Source organism: Oncorhynchus clarkii, chromosome 10 (genome assembly GCF_045791955.1).
Source record: "Oncorhynchus clarkii lewisi isolate Uvic-CL-2024 chromosome 10, UVic_Ocla_1.0, whole genome shotgun sequence".
Taxonomy (NCBI): Eukaryota; Metazoa; Chordata; class Actinopteri; order Salmoniformes; family Salmonidae; genus Oncorhynchus; species Oncorhynchus clarkii.
This window is the reverse complement of record NC_092156.1, coordinates 68,222,349-68,250,307: the sequence shown is the minus strand read 5'-3', so window position 1 is coordinate 68,250,307 and position 27,959 is coordinate 68,222,349. Positions and strand designations below refer to the sequence as shown.

At 42.4% G+C, this 27,959-nt stretch overlaps 1 protein-coding gene across 2 annotated transcripts; it reads right to left on the bottom strand.

Annotated features, from left to right (window-relative positions):
* Nucleotides 1-732: 732 nt before the first annotated feature.
* On the bottom strand, nt 733-26,999 carry LOC139419060 (acidic leucine-rich nuclear phosphoprotein 32 family member B-like). Of its 2 annotated transcripts, none has more exons than XM_071168948.1 (7): nt 26,497-26,999; nt 17,459-17,608; nt 3,573-3,695; nt 3,135-3,306; nt 1,417-1,487; nt 1,293-1,335; nt 733-1,187 (listed from the first exon to the last, which is right to left on the bottom strand). In XM_071168948.1, the coding sequence occupies exons 1-7, from the start codon at nt 26,890-26,892 to the stop codon at nt 1,033-1,035; spliced, it is 1,110 nt and encodes a 369-aa protein (XP_071025049.1). In that variant the 5' UTR covers nt 26,893-26,999; the 3' UTR covers nt 733-1,032. The 2 variants fall into 2 exon arrangements, with proteins under 2 accessions (XP_071025049.1, XP_071025047.1); XM_071168946.1 differs by having other exon boundaries at nt 733-1,190; nt 26,497-26,976.
* Between the last annotated feature and the right edge of the window lie 960 nt (nt 27,000-27,959).

Sequence of the window (27,959 nt, the reverse complement as noted above, 5' to 3'; positions counted from 1 at the left end):
TCCAACTTGAGAGCACCAGTGTACCATCAGAAGAGGGGACCACCAGTGTACCATCAGAAGAGGGGACCACCAGTGTACCATCAGAAGAGGGGACCACCAGTGTGGAGACGCTGCATTCAGACTCAGTAGCTTCGTCCTCCTGTACTGTTGATCCCCAGTTGGATTTGGGGATTGAGAGACGGGATAGTCAGAGCACAGACCCCAGAATACTCCACTCAAAAGACAAATCCAAAGTTCACATCCTCCATCCAGGCGATGCCTCCAGCTCCTAAATACCCAGGCAAAGACATCACCCCTGTGCTGGGGGAGCTCAAGGCCTACATCAGCCAGGTAGATGACCACCTAGCCCTGGGAAGCTCTATAGGAAAGTGCCAGGCCTACAGCACCATCGCATTGTTGGGAAGGGCCTGTAGTAAAGTAAGCTTTTCACTGTTAGTCTACACCTGTTTACAAAGCATGTGACGAATAAACTTTGATTTCGTGTGTTCCTATTGCCGTCTTTTCACCTTCCCTCCCATTCAAAATAAAATAAGTTGCAACATGTCATCTCGTGGAGTGACTGAAGTATCCATTGAGGTATTTGCTGCATATTGTGTGATGAGTGTTCGACTTTTCCCACTGAGGCAACCCATTGCACTCAGCAGGAGTTGAGCGACAGGCACTTGTAGCTACAACCTTGATTTGTGCAACAGTCGGCCACACTGAATCTTATCTCGCTCTTCACACAGTTGCTATAGCAATACATTTTATTGGTGAAAAAATAAGGAACAGAAAAGATGAAGAGGGAAGAAATAAACCCAACAACAACTTTCTCTTCATAATTCATCCAACAAAATATTATAAAGCACTGACCCAAAACTAGATACAGTACCAGTCCCAAAGTCCTCACACAGGTATACATAAAGGTGGAGTTGACAGTGAAAAAGTGGAATGCGGAGTGGTGCGCTCCTTGAGGATGGCTCTCGGTTCCATGGGGCGGAGGCAGCTCCACTTGAACCACCTGTCCGGTACAGTCTTTCCCCACACGGGGGCTCAAAGCTGGGGGAGAGACGTGGAGTAGGCAGGGTGTGGGTGGGTGTCAGGGTGGAGAGGGAAGGGGTTGGTAAGTTGATTGGCTTTCTTTTTTTGCTCATAATCATCATTGTCGTTAGGCTCTTGCTTCATCTTCTCTCCTTGGACAGCCTCAACTTCTGGGGGAAATGGGAAAGGGTTATTATATTACACTTCGTAGAGTATCAAAAAGTTAAACTTTTTAACATAAGCTTGTGACAAAAAGTACAAGAATGACATACCATCATCATTGTCGTCCTCATCATCAATACTAAGGTCTTCTTCCTGGGGAGATAGGACAGTGCTTTCAAACCATATCCCCCGTTGATCTTTTGGGTCACAAACAAACCAAAAAACGGGCTTTACCTCTTCGTCGCCGCTGACTTCATCATCCTCCTCGTCAAAGTCTTCCTCCTCTCCATCCTCATCCTTCACTCCTAACATTTAAAAAAAAAAAAGCAAAGAAATACATCACACCCACTGTCGAAAAACCCAACACAATAGAATCCCCTTGCATGAAAATATCCACGATGTACTAACATGGTCTCTAACATGTACTGAAAAAAATATATATATAAGACGCAACATATAAAGTGTTGATCCCATGTTTCATGAGCTGAAATAAAAGATCCAATAATTTTCCCATTCGCACAAAAGGTGTATTTGTCAAATTTGTTTACATCCCTGTTAGTGAGCATCTCTTTTGTCGAGATAATTCATCCACCTGACAGGTGTGGCATGTCAAGAAGCTGATTAAACAGCATGATCATTACATAGGTGCACATTGTGCTGGAGAGAATAAAAGGCCACTAAAATGTGCAGTTGTCAAAACACAATGCCACAAGTTGAGGAAGCATGCAATTTGCATGCTGATTGCTGAAATGTCCACCAGAGCTGTTGCCAGATAATTGAATGTTCATTGCTCTACCATAAGCCACCTACAACATTTTTGAGAATTTGACAGTACGTTCAACTGGCCTCACAACCGCAGACCGTGTAACCAAGCCAGCCATGACCTCCTCATCTGGCTTCATCACCCGCGGGATCATCTGAGACTAGCCACCCGGACAACTAATGACACGGAGTTTGCACAAATGAAGAATGTATGCACAAACTGTATCAGGGAAGCTCATCTGCGTGCTTGTCGTCCTCACCAGGGTTTTGACCTGACTGCAGTTTGGCGTCATAACCATCTTCAGTGGGCAAATGCTCACCTTTGTGTATTGCATTGTGTGGACGAGCGGAATGCGGATGTCAACGTTGTGAACATTAGTGGCCCATGGTGGCGGTGGGGTTATGGTATGGGCAGGCATAAGCTACGGACAATGAACACAATTGCATTTTATCAATAGCAATTTGAATGCACAGAGATACCATGATGAGATCCTGAGGCCCATTGTCATGCCATTTATCTGCCGCCATTGTCTCGTTTTTCAGCATGATAATGGAGGACCCTTGTTGTAAGGATCTGTACACAATTCCTGGAAGCTGAATGTCACAGTTCTTCCATGGCCTGCATACTCTGACATGTAACCCATTGAGCATGTTTGGGATGCTCTGGATCAACTTGTACGACAGCGAGTTCCAGTTCCCGCCAATATCCAGCAACTTCGCACAGCCATTGAAGATGAGTGGGACAACATTCCAGACCACAATCTACAGCCTGATCAACTCTATCCAACGACCCTACCATTAAGGTATCTGTAACCAACAGATGCATATCTGTATTCCCAGTCATGTGAAATCCATAGATTAGGGCCTAATGAATTTATTTCAATGGCTGATTTCCTTATATGAACTAACTCAGTAAAATATAAGAAATTGGTGCATGTTACGTTTATTTTTGTTCAGTGTATAATGATATACCATTTAGTAGATGCTTTTAGCCAAAGTTGCTTGCAGTATTGTGTGCATAAATGTTACATATGTGTGGTCCCGGGAATCAAACCCACTATTATGCCATTGCAAGCGCCACGCTCTACCAACTGAGCTACAGAAGACCCACATTCTCAACTCAAATTACAACTGCATTTTCATTTCCTATTACTTCCTCAAAACATGGAAAAAACTAAATGGTTGCCAACCCTCATCGTCGTCGTCCACACCATCCACGTCAGATGCCTCTCGGTCCTTCACGTCGTACCCGTCCAGGTAGGTGAGCTGAGGGAGCAGCTTGAAAACACTCTCCCTGTAGTCGTTCAGGTTGGTCACCTCACAATTGAACAAGTCCAGACACTTCAGGCTGCCCAGCTTTTTCTGTGGGACCAAATGGGTGTAGGGTAATTAGGGGGTGAACAACACTGCCTGAATAAATCTCAAATTAGATTTGAGAGCACACCTTATCCCCATATAGGCTAGCAAACTAATTTTGACCAGAGCCACATAGGGAAACAAACATCACACTGCCAACTAGGTCTATGGTCAAAACTCTACATAGGGAAAAGTGTCATTTGAGACATAGCCTGAGACAATGAGATGGTGTCGCACTGTATTGTGCTCTACCGGGAGTTTGGTGTACCTACCAAAGGTTCCAACGTGCTGATGTCTTTCAGTTTGTTCCCGCTTAGATTTAGATGTGTGAGGTTGGGGAGTTTCTCTGCTAGCACGTCAAGGCCACCAGAGATTCTGTTGTCACCGAGTTCCAACTGCAACATAATGTGAAGATATACAGTGAGCTCCAAAAGTGTTTGGCCAGTGACATTTGTTGTTTTGACTGTACTCCAGCACTTTGGATTTAAAATGATACAATGACTGTGGTTAAAGTGAAGACTGTCAATTTTACATTTGAGAGTATTTTCAAGTGAGCATTTTAGAAATTACATCACATTTTGTACATACAGTATTTCTCCCATTTTAGGGGACCTAAAGTATTGGGACAAATTCACTTGTGTATTAAAGTAGTTAAAAAGTTGATTATTTGGTCCCATATACATGGCACGCAATGACTACATCAAGCTCGTGACTCCACAAATTTGTTGGATGCATTTGCTGTTTGTTATGGTTGTTTCAGATGATTTTGTTCCCAATATAAATTAATGGTAAATAATGTAGTGTCATTTGAGTCACTTTTATTGTACATAAGAACAGATTACATTTCTAAACAGGTCTACATTAATGTGGATGCAACCATGACTACGGATAATCCTGAATAAATTGTGAATAATGATGGGAAAGTTAGATGCACAAATAGCATACGCCCAAGACATGCTAACCTCTCGCCATTACAATAACAGGAGGTTAGCATTTTGGGGGGGGGGCTATGATATTTCTGCGTGCCCCTGTGACAACAATGTTGGACCCCCTTGTGGCCCCACTAAATGTGGAGTATTAAATATTTTTTTACGATATGACAACAATAACATCTAATGTAACTGGCCCCTCTAACAGCACAACTGGCCCCAGCTTGTAGATTTACGGCTAAATAGACACACCCAAAAGAAACTGCTATTCATGTGTAATTACATGATTCTGACATGCCAAAACTTGGTATATTTGGAAAGACATCTGGGAGATTTAGGAAATACATACGATAGGAATTACATAGTTCAGAATACACAAGATCAAGCTCAAAGTTTTTTATTTTTTATTTTGAAAGTAATTTAATTTACAAGCTATAAGTGAATTATTGATGCCCAGAGCTGGAAACACGTCAGATGGCTTCCACAACATGTAAACAATAGCAGAAAAAAATGGGATTGAAAGACCTAACCACTAGAAATGGGCAAATGTTTTAGTAAGTGGTGTCAGGTGAGGTCACGGGACGTTTCCAAGTGTCTCTAAAACTCTCCAAAGTGGCATTTGTCTGTAAATTAGACAATTCCAGTGCCACTACATATTTGCAATCCCTAAATGCTTTTTGTTCAGTATAAAAACACAATTTCTACCATATCAACCTCACTCAAACATTGTGGTGGTGTTATGGGTTATCCGGGGTAAATTCAAGTGTATGAATGCAGTAATTGCACACTGGATGTGCCTAAAAGTTATTGTTTACTATAAAAACAAACTTTCTAAAACACCAACCTCTCTCAAATATTATGGTGGTGTCAGGGGACATCCAAGTGTTTTTTCAAGCTCTCCAAAGTACCTGAACCTCTCCAAAGTGCCACCAGAGAGGAGGCTGGTCGTAAACTTTCTCTTGCCTTTTCAGTATTGAGAATAAGTGTCTCAAACATTCCAAACACAAATTATGCGGGAAATGGTTGGTGGGGATTGAAACAATCATGTCATATCATTTAGCATTTTGTGATGTCATTACGGATGGTATAACAATAACTATCTTTAAGAGCTTTCACAATGTAGATATCAGATTTGCATCTAAATGTTCTAAAACGTATGATTAAATATGAAACTAGCTGTGAAAAGATAGCAATGTGACTTTAGCCTTCTAAATGAGAATTGATTGACACCAAATCAGGCCCTCGAGGACTGGAGTTGCCCACCCCTGCATTAGACGGACCGGGCGATTTCAACAGAGAGAAGACAGACAAGTGTAAATAAATACATTGCAATTCTTTTCAAATGAGCGGTCATTCATGTGCAATGTATTCACATTCCCATGAGCATAGTTTTCCAACTGTATATACGATGGGTTCCCTCTGTCTCTCCCGCTCTCTTTCTCCCCACCTCTTTCCATTGTTTAACAAGCCTTCAAATCGGGTTAGTCCACTAGGGACCTTTCATTGCATTGTTAGTAATCAATTCAACCTATACTGTGTGTGTGTTTTTTTTATGTATTTCTGTGTATAGTTAGTAAATAAATTAAGCCAATTTTTGTGTCGCTGAATCATTTAGACTATGGTTCGTGCAGATTTAAGAGGTCAAGAATTTCAGAATAAGACTGATGAGGTAATAATGATTAATGGATGACTGGTATGATAATATATTCTTGAGTTAATTCGGAAAACGGTAACTCATTAAAAACTTTTTCCATGGTACCCCAAGTTACTAATGAGTTCATTGTTACATGATTCATTTAATCACGTAATAATTAGTTATGTGATGACTTATTTTATAAAATCAATTAAATTATAGTCACGACATACATAAAATAGCTTATCAAACAAACTTGGTTACACACGTATCCTTCACTAAAACAAGGTGCAAAAATAGAAATAAACTGAACTATTTACAAATGGCATGTGTTCATTTTACATTCCAGGTGTAGATGACTAGACTTCACTTTCACCATAGCTTGTGCATGTCGTGATAGTCTGAAGCAGTCCCTCTCTGACAGGAAACAAAAAGCAAACTGGTATTTCAGACAGAAGATCTGGCATTTCACAATTTTTCCCCCTTGTGTTTTGTGCAATGCTTGCAGTTCTTCCTTTTATCTGTTGGCATGCGTGTTGGGTAGTGACACTCACCTTGAATGGGGGGGAGAGTTGCTTTTGGACCCCAATTCAGCCATTTCCAACACCAGCTGCTCTCAGAAGGCCAACTGGGAGAGGGGTTTGACCTCTTGCTTTGGCCATCGGCTTGAGGAGAATTAAATAACTTACTGTGTCAATGTCCACAAAGTGGTAGGAAAAAAAACTATTATTCCACTTCCTGTGGAGGACCTGGTTGTGGCCTATCAGAGCATCAGATCGGTTGACACCCCCCCGTGCTGGCATTGTAGTCCTTCACAGACACAGAGAAATTCTTCCTCAACCATGCTCCATTGGCATTTTTCTCTCTCTGAGACATGGAAATTATTTAATGCCTTATGCTGTGTGGTGAGCATGGTTACTTCCCTAGTGTCCTTCTATTTCACAAAAAGCAGCTTGTTAGTCCTGATCCCAAAAAATGGTCCCACTCTCTGCAGTCTTTGCCATGTCGTTTACCTTGGTCTTGGGGAAATCGATTCTGTTAGGACTAATGGTGCCACAAGCCCCTATTTTCTTTTTCAATAGGTCTATGAAAAGCATGGGACTACAATAACAATTGTCCACAAAGAAGGGGAAGCCCATCAGCTGCATGGCAGAGGCTGAATCGGCTAACACAAAGAGCTTGTAACCCCATTTGGTCAGCTTATTTTTAATATTATGCATCAAGCCAATTCAAGCCTTTGAGACAACCATATGCTTATCTATAGATAGATTTTGAGCAGGCTGGAAGTAAGTTTTGCATGCCTCCACCATGTCATGATAAAGGGACTTGACTCTTGCAAGACGATCATACCCTGAAGTCCCCTTCTGGTCATTCTCCTGATCCTTTTGTGGGTCACACCTGTGACGAGTATGGTTGATGGCCAAGAATAGGTTCACTCATGATGGAGGCGGGAACTCAAACCGATAGAGTGGGGACTTGCTCCAGTTGTCAACTAGTCTTGATACCTTTACCAGTCTCATAAATCACCTTACTAATTAGTGTTCCCAGTACAGAGGTGGTAAAGTAGAGCTGAAACAGCTGTAAGGGGGTGTATGTTTAATCACTAACCCACTGTGGGCCTTCAGGTCGTTTGGGTATAGACCTAATTTGTTCTGGCTCCTCATCTTCAAGGACTGTATGCCACCGGTCCTCAGTTTCATCTCCCTCTGTTCTGCTGCTTCCACAGCCTCTTTGTTGAGGCCTAGATTTCCTCCCTGCCCCAGCACCTCCAGGTGAACTTACAGAGAGGGGAGTTGTGCCAGGGCCTGCAGTGGGGGAGGTTGAAGAGGAGTGGGGCCTCAGCAAAACTCAGAAAAAAAAAAAGAAACGTCCCTTTTTCAGGACCCTGTCTTTCAAAGATAATTCGTAAAAATCCAAATAACTTCCCAGATCTTCATTGTAAAGAGTTTAAACATTGTTTCCCATGCTTGTTCAATGAACCATAAACAATTAATGAACATGCACCTGTGGAACGGCCGTCAACTTCTTGGGACTGGGGGGCAGTATTGAGTAGCTTGGATAAAAAGGTGCCCAGAGTAAACTGCCTGCTACTCAGTCCTAAAAGCTAAAATATGCATATAATTAGTAGATTTGGATAGAAAACACTGAAGTTTCTAAAACTGTTTGAATGATATCTGTGAGTATAACAAAACTCATATGGCAGGCAAAAACTTGAGAAAAAAATCCAACCAGGAAGTGGGAAATCTGAGGTTTGTAGTTTTTCAAATCATTGCCTATCGAATATACAGTGTCTACGGGACCTGTTGGATCGGAGGGTGAGGGCTAGGGCCATTCCCCCCAAGAAGTGTCCGGGAACTTGCAGGTGCCTTGGTGGAAGAGTGGGGTAACATCTCACAGCAAGAACTGGCAAATCTGGTGCAGTCCATGAGAAGGAGATGCACTGCAGTACTTAATGCAGCTGGTGGCCTCACCAGATACTGCCTGTTACTTTTGATTTTGAACCCCCCCTTTGTTTAGGGACACATTATTCAATGTTTGTTAGTCACATGTCTGTGGAACTTGTTCAGTTTATGTCTCAGTTGTTGAATCTTATGTTCATACAAATATTTACACGTTAAGTTTGCTTAAAATAAAACGCAGTTGAAAGTGAGAGGACGTTACTTTTTTTGAGTTTAGATGTCCAAATAACATTTTATTGGTCACATACACATGGTTAGCAGATGTTAATGCAAGTGTTGCGAAATGCTTGTGCTTCTGGTTCCGACAGTACAGTAATATCTAACAAGTAATCTAACAATTCCCCAACAACCTCAACTAATACACACAAATCTAAAAAGGGGTGATTGAGAATATGTACATAAGTATATGGATGAGCGATGGCCGAGCGGCATAGGCAAGGTGCAGTAGATGGTATAAAATACAGTATATACACGTGATATAAGTAATGTAAGATATGTAAACATTAAAGTGGAATTGTTTAAAGTGACTAGTGATGCATTTATTAAAGTGATCGGTGATTGGGTCTCAATGTTGGCAGCAGCCTCTGAGTTAGTGATTGCTGTTTAGCAGTCTGACGGCCTTGAGATAAAAGCTGTTTTTAATCCCTCGGTCCCAACTTTGATGCACCTGTACTGACATTGCCTTCAGGATGATAGAGGTGTGAACAGGCACTGGCTCGGGTGGTTGTTGTCCTTGATCTTTTTGGCCTTCCTGTGACATTGGTTGTTGTAGGTATCCTGGAGGGCAGGTAGTTTGCCCCCGGTGATGCATTGTGCAGACCGCACTACCCTCTGGAGAGCCTTGTGGTTGAGGGCGGTGCAGTTGCTGTACCAGACTGTGATGCAAGCCTGACAGGATGCGCTCGATTGTGCATCTGTAAAATTGTCAGGGTTTAGGTGAAAAGACAATTTCTTCAGCCTCCTGATGTTGAAGAGGCGCTGTTGCACCTTCTTCATTACACTGTCTGTGTGGGTCGACCATTTCAGTTTGTCTGATGTGTACGCCCAGGAACTTAACGTTCCACCTTCTCCACTGCTGTCCCTTCGATGTGGATAGGGGGGTGCTCTCTCTGCTGTTTCCTGAAGTCAACGATAATTTCCTTTGTTTTGTTGAGTGAGGTTTTCCTGATGCCACACTCCATGTGCCCTCACCCCCTCGCTGTAGGCGGTCTCGTCATTGATCAAGCCCACTACTGTTGTGTCGTCTGCAAACTTGATGATGGAGTTGGATGGCCATGCAGTTGTGGGTGAACAGGGAGTACAGGAGAGGGCTGAGCACACACACTTGTGGGGCCTCAGTGTTGACGGTCAGCGAAGTGGAGAGGTAGTTTCCTACCTTCACCACCCGGGGGCAGCCCGTCAGTCCAGGATCCAGTTGCACAGGGCGGGGTTGAGACCCAGGGCCTCCAGCTTGATGATGAGCTTGGAGGGTACTATGGTGTTGAATGCTGAGCTGTATTCAATGAACAGCATTCTTACATGGGTATTATTTTTGTCCAGATGGGACAGGGTAGAGTGCAGTGTGATGGCGATTGTGTCATCTGTGGACTTGTTGGGGCAGTATGCAAACTGAAGTGGGTCTAGGATGGCCGGTAAGGTGGCGGTGATATGATCCTTGACTAGCCTCAAAGCACTTCATGATAACAGAAGTGAGTGCTACGGGGCGGTAGTCATTTAGTTTACTTATCTTTGCCTTCTTGGGTACAGGAACAATGGTAGCCATCTTGAAGCATGTGGGGACAACAGACTGGGATAGGGAGCGATTGAATATGTCCGTAAACACATTAGCCAGCTGGTCTGCGCATTCTCTGAGGACACAGCTAGGGATGCCGTCTGGGCCAGCAGCCTAGCGAGGGTTAACACGTTCAAATGTTTTACTCACGTCAGCCACGGAGAAGGAGTGGGGCAGTCGGTGTTAGCGAGCTGCAACGGTGGCACTGCATTATCTTCAAAGTGGGCAAAGAAGGCATTTAGTTTGTCTGGAAGTGTGACGTGCCTGTTTTTGTAGTCTGTGATTTCCTGTAGACCCTGCCACATACGTCGTGTCGGAGCCGTTGAATTGCGACTCCACTTTGGCCCTGTACTAGCATTGTGCTTGTTTGATTGCCTTGCAGAGAATAACTACACTTTTATTAGCCATATTTCCAGACCTCTTTCCATCGTTAAATACGGTGGATCACGCTTTCAGTTTGGCGCAAATTCCGCCATTCATCCATGGTTTCTGGTTAGAGTAGGTTTTAATAGTCACAGTTGGTACAACATCTCCAATGCACTTCATAATAAAACGCACTCACCGAGTCAGCATATAAGTCAATGTTGTTTTCGGAGACTGACCGGAACATATTCCAGTCCTGGTGATCAAAACAATGTTGAAGTGTGGCGTCCGATTGGTCAAACCAGCATTTAATGGTTCTTGTCCCCGGTACATCCTTTTTGAGTTTCTGCCTATAAGACCGAACGAACAAGATTTCGGATTTGCCGAAGGGAGGGCGGGGGAGGGCTTTATATGCATCATGGAAGTTAGAGTAACAGTTGTCGAGAGTATCAGTCCTGCGTGTCGTGCAATCAATATGCTGTCAGAATTTAGATAGCCTTGTTCTCAAATTTGCTTTGTTAAAATTCCCAGCTACAATAAATGCAGCCTCTGGATATATAGTTTCCAGTTTACATAGAGTCCAGTGAAGTTCCTTGAGGACCATCTTGGTGTTCGCTTGAGGGGGAATGTACACAGCTGTAACTAACTGACGAGAATTTTCTTGTGAGGTAATATTTGATTGTAAGGAATTCTAGATTGGGTGAGCAGAAGGACTTGAGTTCCTGTATGTTGTTATGATTACCCCATGAGTCGTTAATCAAAGCATACATCCCCGCCCCTTCCTCTTCCCAGAGAGGTGTTTATGTCTGTCGGCGCTATGCATGGAGAAGCCCGGTGGCTGAAATGATTCCGACAACATTGGCTATAGGCTAGATTTGTTCCAACCAACCCAATTATTAATTTCATACCCCCCATGCCCCATGCCATGTAGCTATAGCTCAAACACAGAACAAATCAAAGCTTACCTTGTAAGATGTTTGCTTTCAATATTGTGTAAAAAAAAGACGCCCTGCTTTTGCAGATGGGGGCTACCGTTCTCATACCAGACTGCGGCAGGGTAGCCTAGTGGTTAGAGCGGTGGACTAGCAACTGAAAGGTTGCAAGTTCAAATCCCCAAGCTGACATGGTACAGATCTGTTGTTCTGCCCCTGAATAGGCAGTTAACCCACTGTTCCTAGGCCGTCATTGAAAATAAGAATTTGTTCTTAACTGACTTGCCTAGTTAAATCCATTTTTTTTTAAACTGAATTTAGCAGTTTTTAAAATCTTTGCTATGCTGTAATAAAGCCTTACATTTTTTTATCAGTTAGAACAGACTGGGATTACTTATAATTTGGTTGTTTACACTGTTCCAAACAGGCAGCAAAATGATATGGTAATCTAACAGCACCCCTTTGTGTCACATAATATGCACGCAGCTCTCGCTCCTATACACTCCTTTTTCTTATTATAATGATCATAATTGTAATAACTAAAGTCGTTATCATTTGTAGGCATAGTATAGTATCCTTGTATAACCCCCATAGAGCTGTAGACCTAAGAACGCGTCCTGTTAAGTTTTAATACCGTAACTTAGGCCTATATTTCAATATATAGGCTACTGTATCAAATCGAATAAATCAATCATTCCTGCCATCACACAGCATACGAAACATTCAGGCTTTGAAACGCAATCAAGCATTTTAGTTTTAAAATGAAATAAAAGGAAGCTTTGAATAATTAACCTAAACAATAAATAAACCGCAATTTACTAATGCATGCAACTGTTTTTAGTCTGCTGTAATAAAGGCTATATCATTTTTTGTTAGATACGACTCTGGTACAACACTTAGTGTTGTTTACACTGTTCCAAATGGTCAGATTTTTTTTTTGTAATGTTAATGCAACTGTTTGGCACACATAATACTCACACAAGGTGTGCTCCTATACAGCTTTAGCAGGGACAGTGCAATAAACACTTGCTGTGATGCCTTTTTCTGCAGTAGGGATGGTGAGCGAGACAACATGCACCATTCACACCCCGTCATTTTTTTAAAAACACTGTTTAACCGAGTAATTTGTGTGGCTTAATTATTTAATCAAACAGTGTGCTTAAAGCATCAGACAAGCTCAGTGCACATGTAGTTGGTTTTATTCAAACACATAGGGTGTGTATGTCAATTATGGATAAAGAAGTTTAAACATTGACCAATCGATTGGTCGAAAGAACAGGACGATTCTCGTTTGACCAATATATTTTTATGGGGACAGCCCTAGTAGCATCCACATTAATATAAGTTTAGAAACATCAATCAAATGAATCAATAAAATGTATTTATAAAGCCCTTCTTACATCAGCTGATGTCACAAAGTGATGTACAGAAACCAAACCTAAAACCCCAACCAGCAAGCAATGCAGGTGTATAAGCAAGGTGGCTAGGAAAAACTCCCTAGAAGGGAGGCTATGAGGGGTGGCCAGTCCTCTTCTGGCTGTGCCGGGTGGAGATTATAACAGAACATGGCCAAGAGACATATATTCTTATTTACAAAAAAAGTGACTACAAAATTACAAACCATTAATTTGTATTGGGCACAAAATAATGTGAAACAACCAAAACAAACAGCAAACGTATCAAACAAATGTAGAGTCACAACCCTTATTTAGTCACTGCATGCTATGAATATGGGACCAAATAATTAACTTTTTACTACTTTAATACACATACAGGGCCTTCAGAAAGTATTTATACTCCTAGACTTATTCCACATTTTGTTATGTTCCAGCCTGAATTCAACATCGAATAAACACAAAATGAAAACATGTTTAGACATTTTTGCAAATGTATTCAATTATATACAGTAATCTCTCATTTATATAAGTATTCACACCCGAGTCAATACTTTGTATAAGCGCCTTTGGCAGTGGTTACAACTGTGAGTCTATCTGGGTAAGTCTAAAACCTTTCCACACTTCGATTGTGCAACATTTGCCCATCATTGTTTTCCAAATTGGTTGTTGATCATTGCTAAACCATTTTCACGTCTTGCCCGAGATTTTAAAGTAGATTTAAGTCAACTCTGTAACTCGGCCATTGAGGAACATTCAATGTCATCTTGGTAAGCAACTTCAGTGTAGATTAGGCCTTGTGTTTTAGGTTATTGTCCAGCTAAAGATGAATTCATCTCCCAGTGGTCTGGTGGAAAGCAGATTGAACCAGGTTTTCCCTGTGCTTAGCACCATTTTGTTTCTTTATACTGAAAAACTTACCCGTCCTTAACTATTACAAGCGTTCCCATTACAAGCGTCTCTATGGGGGTGCCACAGGGTTCAATTCTTGGACCGACTCTCTTCTCTGTATACATCAATGAGGTCGCTCTTGCTGCTGGTGAGTCTCTGATCCACCTCTACGCAGACGACACCATTCTGTATACTTCCGGCCCTTCTTTGGACACTGTGTTAACAACCCTCCAGGCAAGCTTCAATGCCATACAACTCTCCTTCCGTGGCCTCCAATTGCTCTTAAATACAAGTAAAACTAAATGCATGCTCTTCAACCGATCGCTACCTGCACCTACCCGCCTGTCCAACATCACTACTCTGGACGGCTCTGACTTAGAATACGTGGACAACTACAAATACTTAGGTGTCTGGTTAGACTGTAAACTCTCCTTCCAGACCCATATCAAACATCTCCAATCCAAAGTTAAATCTAGAATTGGCTTCCTATTTCGCAACAAAGCATCCTTCACTCATGCTGCCAAACATACCCTTGTAAAACTGACCATCCTACCAATCCTCGACTTTGGCGATGTCATTTACAAAATAGCCTCCAATACCCTACTCAACAAATTGGATGCAGTCGATCACAGTGCAATCCGTTTTGTCACCAAAGCCCCATATACTACCCACCATTGCGACCTGTACGCGCTCGTTGGCTGGCCCTCGCTTCATACTCGTCGCCAAACCCACTGGCTCCATGTCATCTACAAGACCCTGCTAGGTAAAGTCCCCCCTTATCTCAGCTCGCTGGTCACCATAGCATCTCCCACCTGTAGCACACGCTCCAGCAGGTATATCTCTCTAGTCACCCCCAAAACCAATTCTTTCTTTGGCCGCCTCTCCTTCCAGTTCTCTGCTGCCAATGACTGGAACGAACTACAAAAATCTCTGAAACTGGAAACACTTATCTCTCTCACTAGCTTTAAGCACCAACTGTCAGAGCAGCTCACAGATTACTGCACCTGTACATAGCCCACCTATAATTTAGCCCAAACAACTACCTCTTTCCCAACTGTATTTAATTAATTTATTTATTTTGCTCCTTTGCACCCCATTATTTTTATTTCTACTTTGCACATTCTTCCATTGTAAAACTACCATTCCAGTGTTTTACTTGCTATATTGTATTTACCTTGCCACCATGGCCTTTTTTGCCTTTACCTCCCTTCTCACCTCATTTGCTCACATTGTATATAGACTTGTTTCTACTGTATTATTGACTGTATGTTTGTTTTACTCCATGTGTAACTCTGTGTCGTTGTATCTGTCGAACTGCTTTGCTTTATATTGGCCAGGTCGCAATTGTAAATGAGAACTTGTTCTCAACTTGCCTACCTGGTTAAATAAAGGTGAAATAAAAATAAATAAAAAACATGATGCAGCCACCACCATGGTCGAAAATATGGAGAGGTACTCAGTAATGTGTTGTGTTAGGATAAATTCAATACTTTTAATTCAGGGCAAAGTTTATTGCTTTGCAACATTTTTTGCAGTTTTACTTTAGTGCCTTATTGCAAACAGGATGTATGTTTTGAAATATTTTTATTCTTTACAGGCTTCCTTCTTTTCACTCTGTCAATTAGGTTAGTATTGTGGAGTAACTGATCCATCTTCAGTTCTCCTATCACAGCCATTCATTTGTAAAAAATATCTAAAAACATAATTCCACTTTGACATTAGGGGGTATTGTCTGTAGGTCTGTGACAAAACAATCTAAATGGAATCCATTTTAAATTCAGGTTGTAACACAACAAAATGTGGAATAAGTCATGGGGTGTGAATATTTTCTGAAGGTACAGTAAAAGTGAATGTCCCAATACTTTTGGTCCCCTAAAATGGGAAAATACACTCAAATTAAAGCTGATATTCTGCACTTTAACCTCAGTCACTGTATAATTTCAAATCCAAAGTGCTGGAGTAGAGCCAAAACAAAATTGACACAGTCGCAATACTTTGAGCAGTCACTTCTGTCAAAAAATGCCCAAGCAAGTAACAAATCTTTCAGAAAACAATGGCCATGTCCCAAATGGAACCCTATTCCTTACGTAGTGCACTACTTTTGACCAGAACCCTCAAAAGTAGTGCACTGCACAAGGAATAGGTTGCCATTAGGGACTACATTTTTCAAAAGAACACAAAATGTCACTTTACTATAAGTGTAAGCTTGTGTATAAAAACTATTTTTAAAAAAAGGGCCCCTCCACACACACCCGGTCAAAAGTTTTAGAACACCTACTCATTCAAGGGTTTTTCTTTATTTGTACATTGTAGAATAATAGTAAAGACATCAAAACTATGAAATAACATATGGAATCATGTAGTAAACAAATCAAATGTTAAAGAAATCAAAATATATTTTATATGAGATTCTGCAACGTAGCCACCCTTTGCCTTGATGACATTCTCTAAACCAGCTTTGAGGTAATTTCAATTAACATGTGTGCCTTAAAAGTTAATTTGCAGAATTTCTTTCCTTCTTAATGCATTTGAACCAATCAGTTGTGTTGTGACAAGGTAGGGGAGGTATACAGAAGATAGCCCTATTTGGTAAAAGACCAAGGCCATATTATGGCAAGAACAGCTCAAATAAGTAAAGAGAAACGACAGTACATTACTTTAAGACATGAAGGTCAGTCAATGCAGAAAATTAAGAACTTTGAACATTTCTTAAAGTGCAGTCACAAAAACCATCAAGAGCTACAATGAAACTGGCTCTCATGAGGACCGTCACAGGAATGGAAGACCGCGTCACCGCTGCTGCAGAGGATAAGTTCATAAGTTACAAGCCTCAGAAATTGCAGCCCAAATAAATTCTTGACAGAGTTCAAGTAACAGTAACATCTCAACATCAACTGTTCAGAGGAGACAGTGAGTCAGGCCTTCATGGTCAAATTTCTGCATAGAAACCACTATTAAAGGACACAAATAAGAAGAGATTTGCTTGGGCCAAGAAACACGAGCAATGAACATTAGACCGGTGGAAATCTGTCCTTAGGTCTGATGAATCCAAATGTGAGATTTTTGGTTCCAACCGCCATGTCTTTGTGAGACACAAAGTAGGTGAACGGAAGAGCTTCATGTGTGGTTCCCACTGCGAAGCATGGAGGTGGTGGTCTGATGGCGTGGGGGTGCTTTGCTGGTGACACTGTCAGTGATTTATTTAGAATTCAAGGCACACTTAACCAGCATGGCTACCACAGCATTCTGCAGCGATATGCGATCCCGTTTAGTTTGCGCTTAGTGGGATTATAATTTGTTTTTCAACAGGACAATGACCCAACACACCTCCTGGCTGTGTATGGGCTATTTGACCAAGATGGAGAGCTGCGTCAGATGACCTGGCCTCCACAATCACCCAAACTCAACCAAATTGTGATGGTTTGGGATGAGTTGGACCACAGAGTGAAGGAAAAGCAGCCAACAAGTGCTCAGCATTTGTGGGAACTCCAAGACTGTTGGAAAAGCATTTCAGGTGAAGCTGGTTGAGAGAATACCAAGAGTGTGCAAAGCTGTCACCAAGGCAAAGGGTGGCTATTTGAAGAATCTCAAACATAAAATCCATTAAGATTTGTTTAACACTTTTTTGGTTAATGCATCTCCATATGTGTTATTTCCTAGTTGATGTCTTCACTATTATTCTACAATGTAGAAAATAGTAAAAATAAAGAAAAAATGTTGATTGAGTAGGTGTTCTAAAACTTTTGAGTGAGTGAATGTTTGTTTTAAAATGAAGCAAAACAATACCTTTTTGAGTTTCCCAAGTCTGGGAAGGTTGGAAACTGAGAATAAGCCAACATTTATCAAACTGAGGAATTCCAGATTGACAAATTCTTCTGTGAGGCCTTCGATTTTCCCTTCATTTGATCTGCTGTTGTCCAGGACAAGTTCCCGTACCTATAAGGATAAAAAATAAATATTGAATGTGTACAATTGTAATCCATGAAATTCAAAGATTCTATTTTTTTTAATGCATGTGTACATTGTTTACACTACAAACTCAATTGATAATGCAAACTTTATTTTATGCATACATGATAAATAATCATTTGAGTGCTTATTTCTATTTTACAAATGTCCTGAGACACCCTCGGAGAGTGGGGTCTCTGCCAGGGTCTAATTATCTACGGCGACCCTGGAGCAATTAGGGCACACCCACAGATGTTTCACCTTGTCGCCTTAGGGATTTGAACTAGACCCAGTAACTTCATTCAAAAAGTGAGGCAAATTGTATTGACTTCATTCACACTTTTGTTTTGGTTCGGTAGCAGCAGGCATCACATGAGGAAGCACATGCCTCCCAGGCAGAAGTTCGGTTAAACCCTCTTTAGAGATTGAGATTCCACATAACTGATTGCATTTGGATGTCATGAAATGGGTCAAATAGTCTTGCAGCAAAGAAACATCTAAGCACTTTAGAAAAATATCTGATCACATTGATTCTGATTAACAAAGCCATGATTCGATAAAAAAAAATATAACCCATTGTCAAATATGCCTCGCTTCGAAGCAAGCAACACTGAAGCATGCACGAGATGCACAATCTGAACAATACCTTTAAACAGGTCAACATTCACAAAGCCGCTGGGCCAGAAGGATTACCAGGACGTGTACTCAAAGCATGTGCGGACCAACTGTCAAGTGTCTTCACTGACATTTTCAACCTTTCCCTGACAGTCTGTAATACCTACATGTTTCAAACAGACCCCCGTAGTCCCTGTGCCCAAGGAAGCGAAGGTAATCTGCCTAAATTATTACCGCCCTGTAGCACTCATGGCGGTAGCCATGAAGTTCTTTGAAAGGCAGGTCATGCCTCACATCAACAGCATCCTCAAGGACACCCTAGACCCACTCCAATTCGCTTACCGCCCCAACAGATCCACAGATGACGCAAAATCAATCCACACTACCCTTTCCCACCTGGACAAAAGGAACACCTATATGAGAATGCTGTTCATTGACTACAGATCAGCCTTTAAACACCATAGTGCCCACTAAGCTAACTATTTTGTTTATCTGTCGGCCCCGGCCTTGAACTCATTCGGCCTGCCCATTCATCACCATTTTACCTGTTGTTGTCTAAGCTGATTAGCTGTTGTCTTATCCGTTGTCTTAGCTAGCTCTCCCAATCAACACCTGTGATTGCTTTATGCCTCGCTTTATGTCTCTATAATGTCAATATGCCTTGTATACTTTTTAGGATAGTTATCCTTGTTTTAGTTTACTGCGGAGCCCCTAGTCCCACTCATCATGCCACAGATACCTCTTATCCCACCTCCCACACATGCGGTGACCTCACCCAGCATAACTAGTGCGTCCAGAGATTGAATCTCTTATCGTCACTCAATGCCAAGGTTTACCTCCACTGTACCTACACTCTAACATACCCTTGTCTGTACATTATGCCCTGAAACTATTCTACCACGCCCAGAAATCTCCTTTTATTTTCTGTCCCCAAAGCACTAGAAGACCAGTTGATAGCCTTTAGCTGTACCCTCATCCTACTCCTCCTCTGTTCCTCGGATGATGTAGAGGTTAACCCAGGCACTGTGTGCCCCCAGGCGCTCTCATTTGTTGACTTCTGTAACTGTAAAAGCCTTGGTTTCATGCATGTTAACATCAGAAGCCTCCTCCCTAAGTTTGTTTCACTCACTGCTTTAGCACAGTACGCCAACCCTGATGTCCTTGCTGTGTCTGAATCCTGGCTTAAGGGCACCAAAACCCCTGAAATTTCCATCCCCAACTACAACATTTTCCGTCAAGATAGAACTGCCACAGGGGGAGGAGTTGCAATCTACTGCAGAGATAGCCTGAAAAGTTGTCTCATACTTTCCAAGTCTATGCCCAAACAGTTCGAGCTTCTAATAAAAAAATGTGAAAATCTCTCCATAAATAAGTCTCGCACTGTTGCCATCTGTTATAGAACCCCCTCAGCTCCCAGCTGTGCCCTGGACACCATATGTGAATTGATTGTCCCCCCCATCTATCTTCAGAGTTAATTCTGTTAGGTGACCTAAACTGGATATGCTTAACACCCCAGTAGTCCTTACAATCTAAACTACAGTGGGGAGAACAAGTATTTGATACACTGCCAATTTTGCAGGTTTTCCTACTTACAAAGCATGTAGAGGTCTGTAATTTTTATCATAAGTACACTTCAACTGTGAGAGACGGAATCTAAAACAAAAATCCAGAAAATCACATTGTATGATTTAAGTAATTCATTTGCATTTTATTGCATGACATAAGTATTTGATACATCAGAAAAGCAGAACTTAATATTTGGTATAGAAACCTTTGTTTGCAATTACAGAGATAATATGTTTCCTGTAATTCTTGACCAGGTTTGCACACACTGCAGCAGGGATTTTGGCCCATTCTTCCATACAGACCTTCTCCAGATGCTTCAGGTTTCTGGGCTGTCGCTGGGCAATACAGACTTTCAGCTCCCTCCAAAGATGTTCTATTGGGTTCAGGTCTGGAGACTGGCTAGGCCACTCCAGGACCTTGAGATGCTTCTTACGGAGCCACTCCTTAGTTGCCCTGGCTGTGTGTTTCGGGTCGTTGTCATGCTGGAAGACCCAGCCACGACCCATCTTCAATGCTCTTACTGAGGGAAGGAGGTTGTTGGCCAAGATCTCGCGATACATGGCCCCATCCATCCTCCCCTCAATACGGTGCAGTTGTCCTGTCTCCTTTGCAGAAAAGCATCCCCGAAGAATGATGTTTCCACCTCCATGCTTCACAGTTGGGATGTACTCATCCTCCTTCTTCCTCCAAACACAGCGAGTGGAGTTCAGACCAAAAAGCTCTATTTTTGTCTCACCAGACCACATGACAGTCTCCCATTCCTCCTCTGGATCATCCAGATGGTCATTGGCAAACTTCAGACGGGCCTGGACATGCACTGGCTTGAGCAGGGGGACCTTGCGTGCGCTGCAGGATTTTAATCCATGACGGCGTAGTGTGTTACTAATGGTTTTCTTTGAGACTGTGGTCCCAGCTCTCTTCAGGTCATTGACCAGGTCCTGCCATGTAGTTCTGGGCTGATCCCTCACCTTCCTTATGATCATTGATGCCCCACAAGGTGAGATCTTGCATGGAGCCCCAGACCGAGGGTGATTGACCGTCATCTTGAACTTCTTCCATTTTCTAGTAATTGCGTCAACAGTTGTTGCCTTCTCACCAAGCTGCTTGCCTATTGTCCTGTAGCCCATCCCAGCCTTGTGCAGGTCTACAATTTGATCCCTGATGTCCTTACACAGCTCTCTGGTCTTTGCCATTATGGAGAGGTTGGAGTCTGTTTGATTGAGTGTGTGGACAGGTGTCTTTTATACAGGTAACGAGTTCAAACAGGTGCAGTTAATACAGGTAATGAGTGGAGAACAGGAGGGCTTCTTAAAGAAAAACTAACAGGTCTGTGAGAGACGGAATTCTTACTGGTTGGTAGGTGATGAAATAGTTATGTCATGCAATAAAATGCAAATTAATTACTTAAAAATCATACCATGTGATTTTCTGGATTTTTGTTTTAGATTCCATCTCGCACAGTTGAAGTGTACCTATGATAAAAATTACAGACCTCTACATGCTTTGTAAGTAGGAAAACCTGCAAAATCGGCAGTGTATCAAATACTTGTTCTCCCCACTGTAGATGCCCTAAATCTCACACACATTATCAAGGAACCCACCAGGTACAACCATAAATCTGTAAACATGGGCAACCTCAGATATTATCCTGACCAACTTGTCCTCCAAATACACCTCTGCGGTTTTCAATATGAATCTCAGCGATCACTGCCCCATTGCCTGCATCCGCTATCGGTCCACGGTCAAACGACCACCCCTAATCACTGTCAAACGCTCCCTAAAACACTTCTGCGAGCAGGCCTTTCTAATCGACCTGGCCCGGGTATCCTAGAAGGATATTGACTTCACCCTGTCAGTGGAGGATCCCTGGTCGTTCTTTAAAAAGTAATTTCCTCACCATCTTAAATAAGCATGCCCCTTTCAAAAAATGTAGAACTAATGTAGAACTAAGAACAGATTTTGCCCTTGGTTCACTCCAGACCTGACTGCCCTTGACCAGCACAAAAACATCCTGTGGAAGACTGCACTAGCATCGAATAGTCCCTGCGATATGCAACTTTTCAGGGAAGTCAGGAACCAATACACGTAGTCAGTTTGAAAAAGCTAGCCTTTGCTTTCCTAACAGAAATTTGCATCCTGTAGCTCTAACTCCAAAAAGTTTTGGGACACTAAAGTCCATGGAGCTACCGTGGTCATAACCCTCTTCAAAGGGGGTGACACTCTTGACCCAAACTGTTACAGACCTATATCCATCCTGCCCTGCCTTTCTAAAGCCAAGTTAAACAGATCACTGACCATTTCGTATCCCACCGTACCTCCGCTGTGCAATCCAGTTTCCGAGCTGGTCACATATGCAGCTCGTCCACGCTCAAGGTACTAAACAATATCATAACTGCCATCAATAAAAGACAGTACTGTGCAGCCGTCTTTATCGACCTGGCCAAGGCTTTTGACTTGGTCAATCACCGTATTCTTATTGGCAGACTCAACATCCTTGGTTTCTCAAATGACTGCCTCAACTGGTTCATCAACTACTTCTCAGACAGAGTTCAGTGTGTCAAATCGGAGGCCTGTTGTCTGGATCTCTGGCAGTCTATGGGGATACCACAGGGTTCAATTCTCGGGCCGACTCTTTTCTCTGTATACATCAACGATGTCACTCGGGTGGTTCCTTGATCCACCACTACGCAGACAACACCATTCTGGATACATCTGGCCCTTCTTTGGACACTGTGTTAACAAACCTCCAAACGAGCTTCACTGCCATACAACACTCCTTCCGTGGCCTCCAATTGCTCTTAAACGCTAATAAAACTAAATGCATGCTCTTCAACAGATGGCTGCCCGCACCGGCCCGCCCGACTAGCATCACTACTCTGGACGGTTCTGACTTAGAATATGTGGACAACTATAAATACCTAGGTGCCTGGATAGACTAAACTCTCCTTCCGGACTCATAGTAAGCATCGCAAAACCCAAATAAAAACTAGAATCAGCTTCCTATTTCGCAACAAAGCATCCTTCACTCACGCTGCCAAACATACCAAACTGACTATCCTACCGATACTCGACTTTGGCGATGTCACTTACAAAACAGCCTCCAACACGCTACTCAACAAACTGGATGCAGTCTATCACAGTGCCATCCGTTTTGTCACCAAAAGCCCCATATACCACCCACCCAATACTGTGACCTGTATGCTCTCGTCGGCTGGCCCTCGCTACATAGTCGTCGCCAGACCCACTGGCTCCAAGTCATCTATAAGTCTTTGCTAGGTAAAGCTCCGCCTTAGCTCACTGGTCACCATAACAACAGCCACCCGTAGCACACGCTCCAGCAGGTATATCTCACTGGTCATCCCCAAAGCCAACACCTCTTTGGCTGCCTTTCCTTCCAGTTCTATGCTGCCAATGACTGGAACGAATTGCAAAAATCGCTGAAGTTGGAGACATATCTCCCTCACTAACTTCAAGCATCAGCTATCTGAGCAGCTTCCGATCGCTGCAGCTGTACACAGCCCATCTGTAAATGGCCCATTCAACTACCTACCTCATCCCCATATTGTTTTTATTTACTTTTATCACACCAGTATTTCTACTTGCACATCATCATCTGCACATCTATCCCTTCAGTGTTAATTTGCTAAATTGTAATTACTTCGCTACTATGGCAAATGTATTGCCTTACCTCCTTAACCTTAAGCCATTTCCACACACTGTATTTAGACTATTTCAATTGTGTTATTGACTGTACGTTTGTTTAGTCCATGTTTAACTCTGTTGTTTGTGTCGCACTGCTTTGCTTTACCTTGGCCAGGTCGCAGTTGTAAATGAGAACTTGTTCTCAACTAGCCTAACTGGTTAAAAAATGGTTAAATAAAAATAATTTTAAAAAGCTCATCACTAAGCTAAGGACTCTGGGACTAAACACCTCCCTCTGCAACTGGATCCTGGAATTCCTGACGGGCAGCCCCCAGGTGGTAAGAGTAGGCAACAACACGTCTGCCACACTGATCCTTAACACTGGGGCACCTCAGGGGTGTACTTAGTCCCCTCCTGTACTCCCTGTTCAACCACGACTGCGTGGCCAAACACGACTCCAACACCATCATTAAGTTTGCTGGCGACAACAGTGGTAGGCCTGATCACCGACAACAATGAGACGGCCTATAGGGAGGTGGTCAGAGAACTGGCAGTGTGGTGCCAGGACAACAACCTCTCCCTCAATGTGAGCAAGACAAAGGAGCTGATCGTGGACGACAGGAAAAGGTGGGCTGAACAGGCCCCCATTAACATTGATGGGGCTGTAGTGGCGAGGGTCGAGAGTTCCTAGTTCCTTGGTGTCCACGTCACCAATGAACTATCATGGTCCAAACATACCAAGACAGTCGTGAAGAGTCGTGAAGAGGGCACGACAAAACCTTGTCCCCCTCACAAGACAAAGAAATTTGGCATGGGTCCCCAGATCTTCAAAAGGTTTTGCACCATCGAGAGCATCCTGACCGGTTGCATCACCGCCTGGTATGGCAACTGCTCGTGCGTATGGCCCAGTACATCACTGGAGCCAAGCTTCCTGCAATCCAGGACCTACATAATAGGCAGTGTCAGAGGAAAGCCCATAAAATTGTCAGAGACTCCAGTCACCCAAGTTAGAGACTGTTTTCTCTGCTAAACGCACAGCAAGCGGTACCAGAGGCACCCGTCTAGGACCAAAAGGCTCCTCAACAGCTTCTACCCCCAAGCCATAAGACTTCTGAACAATTAATAAAATCGCCACCGGACTAATTTACATTGACCACCCCTCCTCCCTTTTGAACACTGCTGCTACTCGTTGTTTATTATCTATGCAGTCACTTCAACCCTACCTACATGTACAAATTACCTCAACTAACCTGTACCCCTGCACACCGACTCGGTCCCGGTACCACCTGTATATAGCCTTGTTATTCTTATTGTGTTTATTATTTTTTACTTTAGTCTATTTGGTAAATATTTTCTTAACTCTTCTTGAACTGCACTGTTTGTTAAGGGCTTGTAAGTAAGCATTTCACGATAAGGTCTACACTTGTTGTATTCAGCACATGTGACAAATAAAGTTTGATTTGATCATATACAATATTTGAATATCTATGATTTTAATTGAGCCAACTCAACTCATTTGCCAATTCAAGTAATTACTGGGTTAGTTTCATCTCATATTCCATAATATACACAGTTTGCAAACATTAGGAACACCTTCCTAATATTCAGTTGCACCCCCCATTTTAACCTCAGAACAGTCTCAATTTTGTAGGGGCATGTACTCTACAAGGTGTCGAAAGCGCCCCAGGGACAATGGCCCTTGTTGATTTCAATGCTTCCCACAGTTGTGTGAAGTTGGCTGGATCATTCTTGATACTCACGGGAAACTGATGGGAAAATTGGCGGTGTCAGACCACAGTCACCCATAGACTGTTTTTTCTGCTACCGCACGGCAAGCTGAACCGGAGCACCGAGTCTATGACCAAAAGGCTCCTTAACAGCATCTACCCCCAAGCCATAAGACTGCTGAACAATTAATCAAATGGCAACCAGACTATTACATTGACCCCCCCCCCCCATTTGTTTTGTACAATGCTGCTACTCACGGTTTATTATCTATGCAGAGTCACTTTACCCCTAGCAACATGTACAAATGACCTTAACTAACCTGTACCCCCGCACACCGACTCAGTACCACCTGTACATAGCCTCGTTATTGTGTTAATTTTTATAATTTTTTTTTTTTTTTATAACTTCAGTTTATTTGGTAAATATTGTCTTAACTCTTCTTGAACTGACCTGTTGGTTAAGGGCTTGTAGTAAGTAAGCATTTCACAGTAAGGTCTACACTTGTTGTATTCAGCCCATGTGTCAAATAAAGTTGGATTTGAGCATGAAAAACCCAGCAGTGTTGCAATTCTTGACACAAACCGATGTGCCTGGCACCCATTACCAAACCCAGCTCAAAGGCACTTACATTTCTGTATTTCTCTTTCACCCTCAATGGCACAAATAGACAGCATGTCTCAATGGTCTCATGGCTCAACAATCCTTCTTTAACTGGTCTCCTCACCTTCATCTACACTGATTGTGGTGGATTTAACAAGTGACATGGGATCATAGCCGTCACCTGGTCAGTCTCATGGAAAGAGCAGGTGTTCCCACTGTTTTGTATATACACTCTGTGTGTATGGGTCCTATAAATAAAGGGGGCCAACGTATGACATCACGCCTGAAGAATGAAAAAGATAAACATAATTTCTATGCTTTAATAACAAACAATTCGCTGACCGCTCACAACAGATGCGGTAAAGAGGTAAATCGAACTTAAGGCTATTGTTTGTTATTGAGGTAAAATCGGAGTATAATACCTATGTCAACCCCAATACATTCATGTCATCGTCACCAATCGACGTAATTAGTTAAAGCCGACTGACTACTACCGATTTCTGTATGCTAGCTAGGCTAACCAGTTTATATGAACGGGAGTTAGAAGTGACTGCTAAGTTCTAAGTCTGAAAAGGGACTGCTTTTAAATGTTATGCAGCGAAAACAGCCAAATATATCGAAATCGGACCTGATTTGACGAATATCGACTTTGTTAGATCAGATTTGTTGAATGTGCGAAAATCTAGTAAATGTTGGAACGCAGTGTGTTCCATTGACTCCTTTACCTTATCTACACAGGCGGTGTTTTTCCACTCCTCATTTGCCCGTCGTTTGCTGCTGTAGCCCATCCGTGACAACGATCGGCGAGTTGTGCATTCAGAGATGCAGTTTTGCACACCACTGTTGTACTGCGCCGTTATTTGTCTAATTGTAGCCCGCCTGTTAGTTTGCACGATTCTTTCCAATCTCATTCGACCCCTCTTATCAACGAGCTGTTTACGCCCACTGGACTGTCGCTGACTGGATGTTTTTTGTTTGTCGCGCCATTCTCGGTAAACCACAGACACTGCTGTGCGTGAAAAGCCCAAGAGTGCGGCCGTTTGTGATATACTGGACCCTGCGCGCCTGGAACCGACGATCATACCACGCTCAAAGTCCCTTAGATCTCTCTTTTTACCCATTCTAACGTTAAATCAAATAGTTAAGCTGGATGCCCGTCTGCCTGCTTTATAAAGCAAGCCACCGCCACGTGACTCACTGTCTGTAGGAGCAATCCATTTTCGGAAATGGGGTGGTGTTTGTAGCAATCTACGGTCAGGAGAGTATTAGGGCCAAGTGAAGAGAAAAAAACGAGACTTTACAAAAATATAAACACAACATGGAAAGTGTTGGTCCCATGTTTCATGAGCTGAAATTCAAGAGTCCAGAAATGTTCCATATGCACAAAATGCATATTTCTCTCAAATAGTGTGCTCAAATTTGTTTACATATCTGTTAGTGAGCAATTTATCCTTTGTCAAGATAATCCATCCACCTGACAGGTGTGGCATATCAAGAAGATGATTAAATAGCATGATCATTGCACCTTGTGCTGGGGACAATAAAAGGCCACTAAAATTAGCAGTTGTGTCACACAACACAATGTCACAAATTTTGAGGGAGAATGCTGTGCGTGCCATTGTTGAAATGCCTGACTTCGATGACCTGGTGAAATTATACTTTAGAATGTATTTATCTGTATTTATTTAACTAGGCAAGTCAGTTGGAAGGTGTCCCTTCCACTGGACGGTTGAGCTAACGTAGGCTAATGCGATTAGCATGAGGTTGAAAGTAACAAGAACATTTCCCAGGACAGAGACATATCTGATATTGGCAGAAAGCTTAAATTCTTGTTAATCTAACTGCACTGTCCAATTTACAGTAGCAGTGAAAGAATACAATACTATTGTAGGAGGAGAGTGCACAATTTTGAACACAAAAAGTTATTAATAAACAAATTTGCCATATTTGGGCAGTCTTGATACAAAATTTGAACAGAAATGCAATGGTTTATTGGATCGGGTAAACTTTGCACATACACTCCTGCCAATTACTGGCCAAAATGTATATTGAACCTGGGCTGGAATAACACATTATGGCATTTTTCTTGCATTTCAAAGATGATGGTACAAATAAAATACAAAATAATGTTTTTTTTTTCTTTGTATTATCTTTTGCCTATGTATGTTATGTTGTGAATTTGAACACG